At 39.4% G+C, this 13961-nt stretch overlaps 3 protein-coding genes across 3 annotated transcripts in view; all 3 read left to right on the plus strand.

The window, feature by feature from the left end:
- LOC109715475 (70 kDa peptidyl-prolyl isomerase-like) lies at positions 273 to 5185 on the plus strand. The gene is made up of 13 exons (XM_020240500.1): positions 273 to 659; positions 992 to 1078; positions 2473 to 2733; positions 2827 to 2901; positions 2991 to 3071; positions 3175 to 3369; positions 3469 to 3558; positions 3667 to 3842; positions 3930 to 4052; positions 4143 to 4289; positions 4369 to 4496; positions 4585 to 4705; positions 4823 to 5185. Exons 1-13 carry the CDS (start codon positions 473 to 475, stop codon positions 4886 to 4888), a joined length of 1737 nt encoding a protein of 578 aa, XP_020096089.1. The 5' UTR covers positions 273 to 472; the 3' UTR covers positions 4889 to 5185.
- On the plus strand, positions 7838 to 10134 carry LOC109707058 (pentatricopeptide repeat-containing protein At4g14050, mitochondrial). The gene has a single exon (XM_020228127.1). It carries the CDS (start codon positions 7927 to 7929, stop codon positions 9757 to 9759), a length of 1833 nt encoding a protein of 610 aa, XP_020083716.1. The 5' UTR covers positions 7838 to 7926; the 3' UTR covers positions 9760 to 10134.
- LOC109712308 (selenium-binding protein 1-like) overlaps positions 11882 to 13961 on the plus strand; it is a 23217-nt gene continuing 21137 nt past the window's right edge. Inside the window, exons 1-2 of the mRNA XM_020235805.1 lie at positions 11882 to 12005; positions 12137 to 12351. Of these exons, the coding sequence (XP_020091394.1) occupies positions 12177 to 12351 (175 nt within the window). The 5' untranslated portion in view covers positions 11882 to 12005; positions 12137 to 12176. The remainder of the gene's footprint in view (positions 12006 to 12136; positions 12352 to 13961) is intronic.

Consider the following 13961-nt stretch of genomic DNA (forward strand, 5'->3'; position numbering starts at 1 on the left):
TTTATGATTTTTGGAAATTAAATAATGTTGGTTAAATAAATTAGCAAGTTTACCAAATTTATTAATAACTTGATTGTATTTACTAATTTTAATTTGAAAAAAAGTTAAGATAATTAATTAATATAATTTTAAAGCTAATGAGTGTATTTCAGAATGGAACATAGTTAAGGGGGTCTAAATGCATTTTTACCTAACCAATTATAATCTAATCCAAAGGTCCGAACCGAGGGGACCAGTCACTAGAAGCATCAGGGCCCTTCGCTCGCTCCCTCGCCACTCTCTCTTCGCTTCTTCGGAACTCTCTAGAATCCCCACACTATCCTCTTCCCCACGGCCCTTAAAAGCCCTTCTCTCTCTCCTCCCTCGTCCCCCAACCCTAACTCACACCGAACCCTAGTATCTCCGTACCCCCATTGATCGCTTGTTGAGGTGTTCGATCGATCGATCGATCCATTGGTTTAGCTCGTGAGACATGGACGAGGACTTCGATCTCCCCGCCGGCGAGGAGATGATGAACGAGGACATGATGGATCTCGCCGACGAGAGCCCGATGATCAAGGTCGGCGAGGAGAAGGAGATCGGGAAGCAGGGGCTTAAGAAGAAGCTCGTTAAGGAGGGAGAAGGGTGGGACACTCCCGAAGTAGGCGACGAGGTCGAGGGTAAGTGGAGGTGGATAGTTTTGGGTCGTTTGTCTCTCAGCAAATTAATTTGATTTCTTTTCTTTTGGGGGTTTTTGGTGAGTTTTATGATGTAGGTATTACTTGTTTAGTGTTCTCATGTCGATTTTGATGATAAAAATGTGACCTTTGGGAAGGGATGGGCAATCGGAGCCATTTAGTCTCTCTCTCTCTCTCTCTCTCTCTCTCTCTCTCTCTTTTCACTTGTTTAAGGGTTGTTGTGAGTTTTGCGATGTGGATATGTGTTTTTTTTTTTGGTGTTTTTATGGTGATTTGCATGTTAAAAATCTGATCTTTGGGGAGTTTGGTTGCAGTGCATTACACGGGAACGCTGCTTGATGGGACCAAGTTCGATTCGAGTCGCGATCGGGGGACTCCGTTCAAGTTTAAGCTCGGGCAAGGTGAAATCTTCCTTCTCACGTAATGCTTTTAACATTACTCTGGATGCTGTGTTGAAGAAGGGAATAGGCTTTTCCCACTATACATTTTTACTGCAATGGTGTTGCATCGTTGTATAGTACGATCAATCGTTGGCGTACTTTATTTTCAGAGTATGAGTTCATTGAGCTAGAGATTTAGTTGCGAGTAGACTTAAGAAAGTGAGTGAATGCATATTGTTTAGTGAGCAGACCATGTTACCCAAGTTTCACTCAGCATTTTTTCTGGGTTTGGAATATGTTGTAAAATAACTTGATCTGAGAGTGATGATCAGTATTTCTATTTTTAAGAGGTTTTTGTTACTCACGGGACAACGGATATTAAATCACATGCAAAAATATTGTGGCTTAATCATTTGATGCATGGCAAATTCATATACTTTTCCTTTCCTGATGTCTGTTGGTTGATATCTTGCAAGTTACGTTGTGCTTTATTGTGTTTATGCTATATTTTAAATACCAAATGTGCTAAATAAGCTTTTTTGGCATTATGGCATTGGGCGGTGGATGTACTTTAGTGTTTCATGCACAGACAGATATACGTGCCCAATCAGGCAAACCGCAGCTCAGTCAAGAGTTAAGTGTCTCGACGTCTAACTGAATTTTTTTTTATTTTAAAGGCTGTGTCAGACGATCGCAATAATAGTGATAGATTGCTGACAAGAACTGTATTTAGTAACTGAATTATCTCTTAACTGTTTCTAGACAAGTGTCTTAACTGGTATGCGAATTAGGGGAAGTTCGTTAAGTTGTAACTGCGGTCCAACCAACTGGTCAGTGGAATTCGGCATCACGTCTGGTGCGTGCGATGTCACAAATGCATGCCACATGCGAACTGGCCAGTGCATGAGAGTGGAATGTGGGTCCTTTGTGGTCCCAGCAGAGTGAACTGGCCAGTGCATGAGAGTTGAAGGAACGTCGGTCCATGCTGCTCCCAGCAAAATCGAAGTTCTGTGTCTGCATGTAATGATGAAGGTTTGACATCCTGTGCATGCCACTTTTCCTCGTCGAGTTCATGTTTACCAAATACTTCTTTGGATGGGGAAGACTATGAAATACTGGAAGAACTTATCCTGAATTTTGTGGAGATCTTGAATCTGAATGAAAAACATTTTAGGATAGTCACAGGATCTTTCCTATTCTTATTGCCAACAAGTTTGATTATGTCACTCGGATTTATTTTCTTTACAAAGAGGTGGTACGCTATACTTGATTAATAGCTTTTTGATTATCAATTTTTGTGTCCTCTTTATCTTTTTTTTGCATGTTAAGATTTTGTTTGTTACCTGTCTAATTGGAGGGTGAATATTTTGTTGTTACTGCAATTTAATGTGTGAAGTTTTGTCAACTTTTTGCAGGCCAAGTAATAAAGGGATGGGATCAAGGTATCAAGACAATGAAGAAGGGTGAGACTGCTATTTTCACCATCCCTCCTGAATTGGCATACGGTGAATCAGGATCCCCGCCCACAATCCCGCCCAATGCTACTCTCCAATTTGATGTTGAGCTGCTCTCTTGGTCCAGTGTGAAGGACATCTGCAAAGATGGAGGAGTATTTAAGAAGATACTTAAGGAAGGCGAAAAGTGGGAGAACCCTAAAGATCTGGATGAAGTATTTGGTAATCTCCGTCAACCTTGACTCCCTATTTTTGCAAACCATATCTTTGTTGCTCATTGTAGTTGGAACTGACACCATTTATTTCAATTTGTAGTAAAATACGAGGCTAGACTTGAGGATGGAACAGTTGTATCTAAATCGGAAGGAGTCGAGTTCACGGTTCAGGATGGTGAGAGTCTGTACTTGCTTTGCTCTTTGTAGCCCATGTTAGTGTATTGTATGCAGTGTTTATGGAAATGATTTTCTCTCTGGTGCCAGGGTTTTTCTGTCCTGCTCTGGCCAAGGCTGTGAAAACTATGAAGAAGGCTGAGAAAGCGCTTCTTACCGTGAAGCCACAATGTAAGTCATTCAGTTTTTTCTCTTTAAATTTATGAGTAGCCTTCTTTATTAGGTAAACATACAGTGATCTTAGCATAAATAAATTGGTTGGTTTTCTGGATAGATGGTTTTGGCGAAAAAGGGAGGCCAGCGAGTGGTGAAGAGGGCGCTGTGCCACCAAATGCTACCCTTCATATTGAACTGGAGCTAGTGTCATGGAAGACTGTTACACAGATAGGAGATGATAAGAAAATCCTTAAAAGGATTCTCAAGGAAGGAGAGGGCTTTGACCGACCCAATGATGGAGCTGTTGTCAAAGGTTGCATATCATTGCTGACGATTGTTGTCCTGGCTTTTTAGCTTTTCCTTAGGCCCTATAACGTGATATCTAACAGTATGTTAATTTTGATAACTACAGTGAAGTTGATTGGGAAGCTGGAAGATGGGACTGTTTTTGTGAAGAAGGGTCATGACGGCGAGGAGCCATTCGAGTTCAAGACTGATGAAGGTTAGTTCTTTTTTCCCTTCAAAACCCATTACTCTTCTTGTCTCTATTACTAATTTTGTTTGCACTTGGAATGAATTAACATGACTTGATGTTCAATTGAATGGACAGAACAAGTCATTGATGGTCTCGACAAGGCTGTGATGACCATGAAGAAGGGCGAGGTTGCTCTGGTTACAATACCACCTGAGTATGCATTTGGCTCAACCGAGTCAAAGCAGGATCTTGCAGTTGTGCCACCCAACTCAACTGTGATTTATGAGGTTGAGCTTGATTCCTTTGAGAAGGTAGGTATCACTATCTTGGGATGACCCCTCATTTGAACTTTATAATTATGAATAGAGAAGATGATGTATTTAATTGCCATTCTTTAGGATAAGGAGTCTTGGGACATAAATAATGCCGAGAAAATTGAAGCTGCTGGTAAGAAGAAAGAGGAGGGGAATGCACTGTTCAAGTTGGGTAAATACGAAAGAGCTTCCAAGAGATACGAGAAGGTAATTAATACTACACAATTTTGCTCTATAGAAGTTCGATTTTTTGACATTTACGTCTAATTAATATAACCTATTTGTTTTCCCATTTAGGCTGCTAAGTTCATCGAATATGATAGCTCATTCAGTGATGAAGAAAAGAAGCAATCCAAAGTGCTGAAGATTACCTGCAATCTTAACAATGCTGCCTGTAAGCTGAAGCTCAAAGATTACAAACAGGCTGAGAAGCTTTGCACCAAGGTAGCGATCATTGAATGTTCTTAGTCAATCCGGCATCAAGCAGTAGTTCTTACTGTCGGTATTGAATGTTCATTATCAGGTGCTAGAGCTTGACAGCAGGAATGTGAAAGCCCTCTATAGGAGGGCTCAAGCTTATATCCAGCTTGCTGATCTGGATTTGGCGGAGATAGATATTAAGAAGGCGCTTGAGATAGATCCCGATAACAGGTTTGCTTTTGGGAGGAGTTCCTGCAAGTCATTCTAACTTAAGTAATTTTATTTTCAAACCATGGCATTCATGATTTTGTGATCTCAGGGATGTGAAGTTGGAATACAAGACTCTGAAGGAGAAAGTAAAGGAATACAACAAGAAAGATGCCAAATTCTATGGCAATATGTTTGCGAAGATGACCAAGTTAGAACACATCGAAGCCAGTGTAAGAAACTCAACACAAGCGCATTTGACGCCTAATCTATGACTTTGTGGCCTAACGTTATTTGCATTGCTTGTAGCATAGCTTGTAATGGAGTTCATATTTGTTGGTTGGTTGCAGAAATCTGGAAGCCAGCCAGCGTCGAAACAGGAGACGGAGCCCATGAGCATCGATAGTGCGGCCTAATGGTGCTGAAACTCTGGTGTGCTTTCTATGATTTTCTCTAATGATTGGGCCCTATCTTTTAGCTTTCCTAAGCTGTGTTTGTTAGAGAGATTAAAAAAAAGAGTTGAGTACTGCTGCGTGGGTTCTTATGGTAGCTTCTAACAATATGCTGAAATAATAACATTATTTTGGTATTTTTGGAACTGAGAACTGAAAATTTCTTGATGGTTGTGAGTTTTATCAGTTAGCTAACTTAAAATCGTTCTGCTATTACTCTTCATTAAAGGAATGTTGATGTTTATCATTTTGAGTTTTTAACCGGTCAACGTTTATTATTTAATTCATCTCTTAGAATGTGTCAGAAAGCTTACAGATGGTGCATTTTTATGTTGTTTCTGTTCTATTTGAGAAGCAAACTTATAAGAGAACATGAGATCTCTGATCGTTATTTTTGCTGCGAGTCTCTGCCATCATTCTTCTGCACGCAACTTCTCTTTTGGAAACTCTTTTGCGTGTCACACTCCAGGTGCCATTTGAGGCATATTATTGGCTTTTGAAGTGTGGCTTGGATGATAGTTCCCTCTTTTCACTCTTCAGCGTAGCTACCTTTCACTTTGTTGCCTCGATAGATGTTGCAAATTTTGGATATCGACAATTTCGGTGAAACGGTACTACTAAATATACCTAGTAGTAGTTTTATCTGAGGCCTTAAATATGTTGGAGAGGAAGTTATAGACATGCTTGGATGTGAATGTTGCGAAAGGGTGCTTGAAGAAGCTTGTGAAATGTTGCGAAAGATGCCATTAGGGCCTCATGCAGTTACTCCCGAGTTGCAGAACTCAACAACAATCTTGAGATTGCAACCTGGTAAGTACTGGGAATCATGTATTGCTTTGGAGTACGTTGCAGGGGTTAGAAGAATGATGAGATTGAGGCTCCCCTCTAAACTCCCGGGTTACAGAAGAGATCATACTCCTAGGCTGGATAGGTTCGACTCATTAAATCAAAAGGCTTTAAAATTTGTATTCACCTGTTTGAACGGACGGTTAGATTTTAATTTGATCGGTCTGAACTATTACTTACCATATGTTATTGATCAAACGATTCAGTCAGTTTAATTTATATTTTTTGAAAACTTTTAAAAATATATCAATTTTATTTTTTTATGTTTATTATTTTATGCATAAGTAATTAATAATTTATTACTTATAATATCAAGTTGGCGTCCCTAGTTCGATCGATTGAACCACTGATGGAATCGTAGTCTAACATCTTTTTCGGTTCATAACCGATTTTAGATTTTAAAAGATTTAAGTTAAAACGATTCTCTATTCAATATGCGAGGCGCCTACTTAGGACTATTTTCAATAATGATATTTAGCAGAAATACTTGTGGAGCTTGTAAAAGTGTTGCTCAATTTAATATTCTTTTTCATGTTTGTATAAATTATATTTTTAGTCTTCAAACTATAAAAGAATTGACACTTTAGTTTTTAAATTTTAATTTATTATAATTTCTGACTCCAAATTTTAAATTATTAAAGATTTATAAAAATTAATTTTATAAAAATTTAAATACTCTAGATATTATTATTATTATTATTATAAACATGAAAAGAGTAAATCGTCGATTCGGATGTCTAGTGACGGAGCCAAGCTCTATATAAAAACATCTTTAAAAATAGGGAAAATTTCAAAAACCTCCCCTGTGGTTTCGTGCATTCTCACTTTGCTACCCTGTGGTTTAAAACGTATCAATTTACCCCCCTGTGGTTTCATTTTTATCTTTTCGGAANCGGATGTGAATGTTGCGAAAGGGTGCTTGAAGAAGCTTGTGAAATGTTGCGAAAGATGCCATTAGGGCCTCATGCAGTTACTCCCGAGTTGCAGAACTCAAACAACAATCTTGAGATTGCAACCTGGTAAATACTGGGAATTATGTATTGCTTTGGAGTACGTACTCATCGAAAGTACAGTGGAGGATGCTTGCAGGGGTTAGAAGAATTATGAGATTGAGGCTCCCCTCTAAACTCCCAGGCTACAGCAGAGATCATACTGTTGGTTAAAGTCCTTATATATTCTCAATTAATTGGGTATCTACAGGACTTACAAAACCTTAAGACACAACAGTGGTTTAAAAGGTAGGTCGAACTGGTTGGACCGTGATCCAGTTCCTAGGCTGGATAGATTCGACTCATAAAATCAGAAGGCTTTAAAATTTGTATTCACCTGTTTAAACCGACGGTTAGATTTTAATTTGATCGGTTTGAAGTTTTTTTTTTTTTTTTTTGAGATGTAAGTAGCACGCTACTCGCTTCGTTTGTTTTATTTAGAAATAAACTTAGCTGAAAATACGAATCAACTAGAATTCGAACTTGGGACCTTGGGTACCAACCATAAGTCCTTTAATATTTGCTCTAGGAACGGTTGGTATCGGTCCGAACTATTACTCTCCATATGTTATTGATCAAACGGTTCATTCAGTTTAATTTATATTTTTTGAAAACTTTTAAAAATATATTAATTTTATTTTTTTATATTTATATTTTATGCACAAGTAATTAATAATTTATTATTTATAATATCAGGTTGATGTCGCTAGTTCATTCTACTCTATATACGAGGGGCCTACTTAGGACTATTTTCAATAATAATATTTAACAGAATTACTTGTGGAGCTTGTAAAAGTGTTGCTCAATTTAATATTCTTTTTCATGTTTGTATAAATTATATTTTTAGCCTTCAAACTATAAAAGAATTGACACTTTAGTTTTTAAATTTTAATTTATTATAGTTTTTTGGCTCAAAATTTTAAATTATTAAAAATTTATAAAAATTAATTTTATAAAAATGTAAATACTCTAGATATTATTATTATTATTATTATAAACATGAAAAGAGTAAATGGTCGATTCGGATGTCTAGTGACGGAGCCAAGCTCAATATAAAAACATCTTTAAAAATAATTATACAACATAACATAAGCAAACGAAAATAATAATACAGTGCAGTGTAGCGGCATCAGGCATGTAATTAAGCCATTCTAGTTCTAGTAATGAATGCCATCTCTCCACCCGCGCCCCCACCACGGCCGCAACCGCTCCGCCGCGGCGGTGCGCGGCGTCCACGCCGACCTCGTCAAGAGCGGCCTCCGCCACGCGCCTCCCTTCCCGGCCTCCCTCCTCGCCGCCTACGCCAAGTGCGCCCTCCCGCTCGCCCACGCCCACCAACTGTTCGACGAAACCCCCCACCGAGACCCCGCCCTCTACTCCGCCCTCCTCTCCGCGCTCTCCCGCTCCCCCTCCCCCTCCCCGGCCCTCGTCCTCCCCCTCTTCCGCCGCATGCTCTACGTCGATCTCGTCCCCCCCGACCACTTCATCCTCGCCTCCGTCGTCAACGCCTGCGCCCGCTTGGGCTCCCTCCGCCTCGGCAAGCAGTCACACGCCCAATTCGTTCTCTCCCCTTTCTCCGGCGATGCCGTCGTCAAGTCCTCCCTTATCGACATGTACTCCAAGTGCGGTGCCCCCGACGACGCCCGCAAGGTGTTCGATACAATCACTGTGAAAAACCATGTTATTTGGACTGCTATGGTTTCTGGGTACGCGTCGAATGCCCGTAATCTTGAAGCTCTGGAGCTGTTTGAACGAATGCCGGAGAGGGACCTGTTTACGTGGACCGCCCTGATCTCCGGGTTTATTCAGAGCGGCGACTGCTTCGGTGGCGTGAAGCTGTTTGAGGATATGCGGGGGGACGGGGTGCGAATCGACGATGCTTTTATTATCTCGAGTGCAATTGGTGGTGCTTCTCATTTGGCTGCGCTATCTGCAGGCAAGCAACTCCATGGCCTCGGGGCGCGTCTTGGGTACGAGTCGAGCATGATCGTGGGCAATGCTCTTGTCGACATGTACGCAAAGTGTAGTGATATTTGCTCTGCCAGGGCCGTGTTTGAGGGGATCGTGACGCGGGATGTTATTTCGTGGACGACAATGGTGATTGGGGAGGCTAGGCATGGTCGAGCAAAGGAAGCATTATCTCTTTATGATAGGATGGTTCTTGGCGGAGTGAAGCCAAATGAGGCGACCTTCGTCGGATTACTCTACGCTTGTAGCCATGCGGGTCTAGTTCAAAAGGGCCGTGAGCTCTTCGATTCGATGATAAAGGACTACGGCATTAAACCTTCGCTGCAACACTACACTTGCTTGTTGGATCTTCTCAGCCGATCGGGGTACTTATCTGAAGCGGAGGATATAATCACTTCAATGCCTTATCAACCGGATGAAGCTACTTGGGCGGCTTTGTTGAGCGCTTGTAAGAAGCACGGCAATGCCCATATGAGCGTTCGAATTGCCGATCATCTATTGCGCTTGAAACCCAGAGAACCTTCGACGTATATACTTCTGTCCAATACGTATGCCGTGAACGGAAAGTGGGGTTGTGTCGCCCAGGTGAGGAGGTCGATCGCCGAAATGGAGATTAGAAAAGAGCCAGGCTACAGCTGGATTGAGCTGGGCAAAGAGTGCTTCTTGTTTCGAGCAGGGGAAGCGCCGCATGACATGAGAGACGAGATTCTACGCCTTCTCGACGAATTGATGATGGAGATGAAGAAGAGAGGTTATGCTCCTGATACTAGTTTTGTTATGCATGATTTGGAAGAGCATGAGAAAGAGCAGCAGTTGTTTATGCACAGCGAGAGATTGGCCGTCGCATCCGGATTACTTAAATCCGTTCCAGGAACGGTGATTCGCGTGGTGAAGAACCTTCGGGTTTGCGGGGACTGTCATACGGTATTGAAGCTGATTAGCGATATTACTCATAGACAGATTGTCGTGAGAGATGCGAATCGGTTTCACCATTTCGAGGGCGGCATTTGCTCCTGTCACGATTTTTGGTAAAGCATTCCGGGAACCAAATTGGCCTACTAAGCAAGTATTCCGCAATTCGCACAAACTAACTTCCACTGCGATGTATGGCCTAATTCCTAACATATTATGTGTTTAGTAGATACTACTTTGCTGTGTCTTTCTCAAAATGTTGATGAGTCAAAGTTTCAGAATCAAAAACTTAGGTGCCAAACAAAAACTGATGTCGATTTTTGGTAGTACTTCAGGAACCAGATTGATCAATTAAGCAAGTATTCTGCAATTCACACAAAGTAACTTCCACTCCGATAGATACGACCTGCGATATTTTGTGTTTATAAGATTCTGCTTTGTATGTTTCTATCTTAATCTTTCGATGAGGCGAAAATTCAGAATCAGAAACTTAAAGATGCTAAATGAAAAGCGGTGTCGACCTTTTTATCATTATTGACCAAAATGATTTTCAAGTTAGCTTTTTTGATTGTTCTACGAGTGATTATGACACTTACAATATGGACATCCCTTTTGGATAGGGATACTGCTTTTGCCGACGACTTTTCTTCTTGACAATGAACATGTCTATCCTATAATAGCCTTAAATTTTTTTCTCCGTAGAATGTTCAAATTATCACTGCTTTTTGCAACCCAAGAACATATATTCGAATCACCATCCAACTTTTAAAATTCGGTAGGATTAATTAGTTCTAGTCTAATAAAACCTGGTATTCCAAGTATAGGGGGAGAAAAAAAAAATGGATGTGGTGGTTCAATTGTGAGACCATTCCATCAATCATTCACTCGACTTTGAAATTGACGTCATCCACATGGTGAACAGCAGATGAGACGGACTCGTGATGGAGCCACAACCTCACCAAATTTTTATGCCAAAAGACCCTAATTAATTAATTAATTAATTTATTTATTTATTTTATTTATTTTTTTTTCGAAAAGTTCCAAACCAAAAACTGGCGAAGGCAAACTCCTTTTGAGGATAACCATGAGAAGAAAAAGTTAGACAAGGCAAGTTGGATAGCTAAAGAGAAGCACTATCAAGAAGAGTATACACAGAGAGCCAAATTATTCCTCTCTTTCTCACAAATACTAATTCCAATAAAAAAGAATCAAAATATTTATCTACGTAGTTAAACTTTTTGGATAGAGTTTGGATCTTTTAATATGACATCAGAATTTGGTTTGCTCCTGATTAAGGCCCAGTTTTTATTTGTCAATATCATCAATACCAAATTAGTTTGGTTAATTACAAAACCCTATTCCTTTATTATATCACCAATTCACCATCTGTATGAATTTAACCCAACTTCTAAGGATTAATTTCATACATGTCCCTACAAATATAGAAAATAGAAAATATATTCCTACAAAGTTCAATTTTTATATATTGTTTCTACAAAAATTTTGATGTTTTTAATATGTTCCTGCTGTTAGAATTCGTTAGAAAAAATTAGTTAACTATAGGTTAAATATTTAATCCTAGTTAGTTTTTGACATTTTTACCTTTTTATATTATACTAGTATGATTTTTGGAGGGATATATTTGTGATGACAAAATTTAAAATATAAACGGTTCTCTAATAGTTCTCTAAAACGATAACAAATCAGTGAGATATATTTGAAAATATTGGGACTTTTATAGAAAAAATATATAAAAGTTGAACTTTATAGAGATATATTTATCATTCACTATATTTGTAGGGATATGTATGAAATTAATCTAACTTTTAATATGCCAAACGAAACACCTTTTTAGTATCTTAAAACTTAGGTATCAAACAAATGGGAGATCACTCAATCTGACACGATGCTAAACTATACATAGTATACGAAAATTCAAAAATATTTTTACAATTATTTTTCAAAAGAATATTAAAATTAACTCTATAAATGACTAGTAACAAAATAATAATAGTAAAATATAAGAAATTCACCGTCTCCTAAATTCAACGTAACACCACAAAAATCAAAACATCATCCGGATACGACAACCCCCACACTCCCACTATTCCATCCACGTTCATATGCCCATACTTAGTAACCGGCTCCCACCAATCACAAGGCACCACGTGTATGGACGGGACGACAACCCCCACACTCCCACTATTCCATCCTCGTGCATATCCCCATACTTAGTAACCGGCTCCCACCAATCACAAGGCACCACGTGTATGGACGGACGCCACGTGTCCATGTCGATATAAAGTTCCCCCTCCCCCTCTCCCATCGCGACCGGGACCCCTTTAGCCTCGTCCGTTTCCGAACCCGTATGCTTCTCTCTCTCTCGCCCAATCTCTTCCTTTCTTTTCCTATAATTTTTGTATAAATTTGAGTTTTCAAGATCGTTTTGATCGATTTGTGTTCATTTTGTGATGTGATTTGGTGGATTTTTGTGAAGGATTTGGTGTTTTTTGCGGGGCGATCTGAGGACACCGTTAATGGCGGGTGGAGGTGGTGCGGTTGTGGTGGAGCACAGTGTAGGGCTTGGTAATGGGGGAGAGAGCAACAAGGCGTGTTGTGAACATGGAGCGAAGGGGCCGGGGTATGCGTCCCCCATCGAGGCCATGAAGGGGCCCAGGGAGACCTTGATCTATGTCACTTGCGTCTACAATGGTGAATCTTATAAAAACTCCTTTTTTTTTTCTTCTTCTTTTTTGTGTTTTAATGGGTATCGTATGATCATTGCTCTGTTTGTTGTTTGTGTTTAGTAGTTTCTTATAGTATCTAGAAATGTACGGAGACCCCCTCAAACAACAGACGATTTTGAATTAGGCATCTTAACTTTACTCTTTTTTTTGTAGTTGAAGCGCTTTATTTTTTTTATTTTTTTATTTTTTTTTTATTTTTTTTTTGCATCGGGTGATTTAAGTCAATAAAATTGCGAATTCTATCAAATTATTTAGTGATTCTATCAAATTTAATAATTTTAATCACTTTTTAGCAAATAAAAATGAAATAATTAGCTGTTATCTCACTGTTGTGTTAATGTTAGTCCTCAAAAATACATCTTCCATGCAAATTTCATCAGAACAAAAGTATATCAGAGGAACATTAAGCGAGCCTGATTATTATTGTGCTTTTATGACCTACCTAAGCTATTGTGAGAATTTCTAATAATCCTAATTTTTGTTGTGGGCAGGAACTGGAATAAACAAACCGGATTTCCTGGCGACAGTGGATGTTGATCCTAACTCTCCCACTTATTCTAAAGTTATCCATAGGCTTCCTGTCACCCATGTAGGTGATGAGTTGCATCATTCTGGTTGGAACTCTTGCAGCTCTTGCCATGGTGACCCATCGGCGGTTCGCCGATTCTTGATCTTGCCTTCGTTGTTGTAAGTTTGCTTTGCATCCTTGCTGGTCTTGGTGTTCCTTACTATGTTCCTATTCTTAAAGAGCAAATATGATTTGTCTTTTTCGTCCATGTTCCTGCAATTCTATACAGTAATCATGTGGTATCTGAGAATCTTTCTGTGTTGTTAGTTAACGGAATTATGGAGCTGTACTTATGCGGTAATCTATTTCTAACGAAGGAAAAGAAATGTATCACATGAGCATATTATTATGAGGTTCTCTATGCAATGCTTTTCAATATTGGGCTCTCGGAGAGCTGTGAAAAACTCAACCTTAACTTCTTTCTTTTTTTTGTAATTGTCGTGAAGATAGTTTAATGATTTTCGGTTGTTGAAGAATGACCGTAGTTTTTCACCATAATAACAATGCCCAGATACTTACTAGAAATTGTGATAAACCTTGAGAAAACAATGCTTCCTTTCCATATATTGGACATGTTTTTGACTTTTCCTTTTACCTTGCAGGTCAGGCCGCATATATGTTGTTGACACCACAAAGGATCCAAGAGCTCCATCTTTGCATAAGGCAGTTGAACCTGAAGATATTGCCCAAAAGACTGGGCTAGCATATCCTCACACCACCCATTGTCTTGCATCTGGTGACATAATGATATCTTGCCTAGGAGACAAAGATGGCAATGCAACCGGAAACGGCTTCCTTCTCCTGGATTCTGAATTCAATGTGAAAGGAAGGTACTTCTCTCTCTCTCTCTCTCTCTCTCTCTCTCTCTCGAATCAACAAAGGGATATGTTTGTGGTTATATGTTGATTTTTTGCTCTAAAACATAATAATCTCTGTAAAGTTCTTCAATTTTCGTTCCACTTGAGAAACTAGCCGCCTTTTTCTAAGACATAATAATCTCTGTAAAG

The sequence above is a fragment of the Ananas comosus genome, linkage group 1 (genome assembly GCF_001540865.1).
Source record: "Ananas comosus cultivar F153 linkage group 1, ASM154086v1, whole genome shotgun sequence".
In the NCBI taxonomy this organism is placed as follows: domain Eukaryota; kingdom Viridiplantae; phylum Streptophyta; class Magnoliopsida; order Poales; family Bromeliaceae; genus Ananas; species Ananas comosus.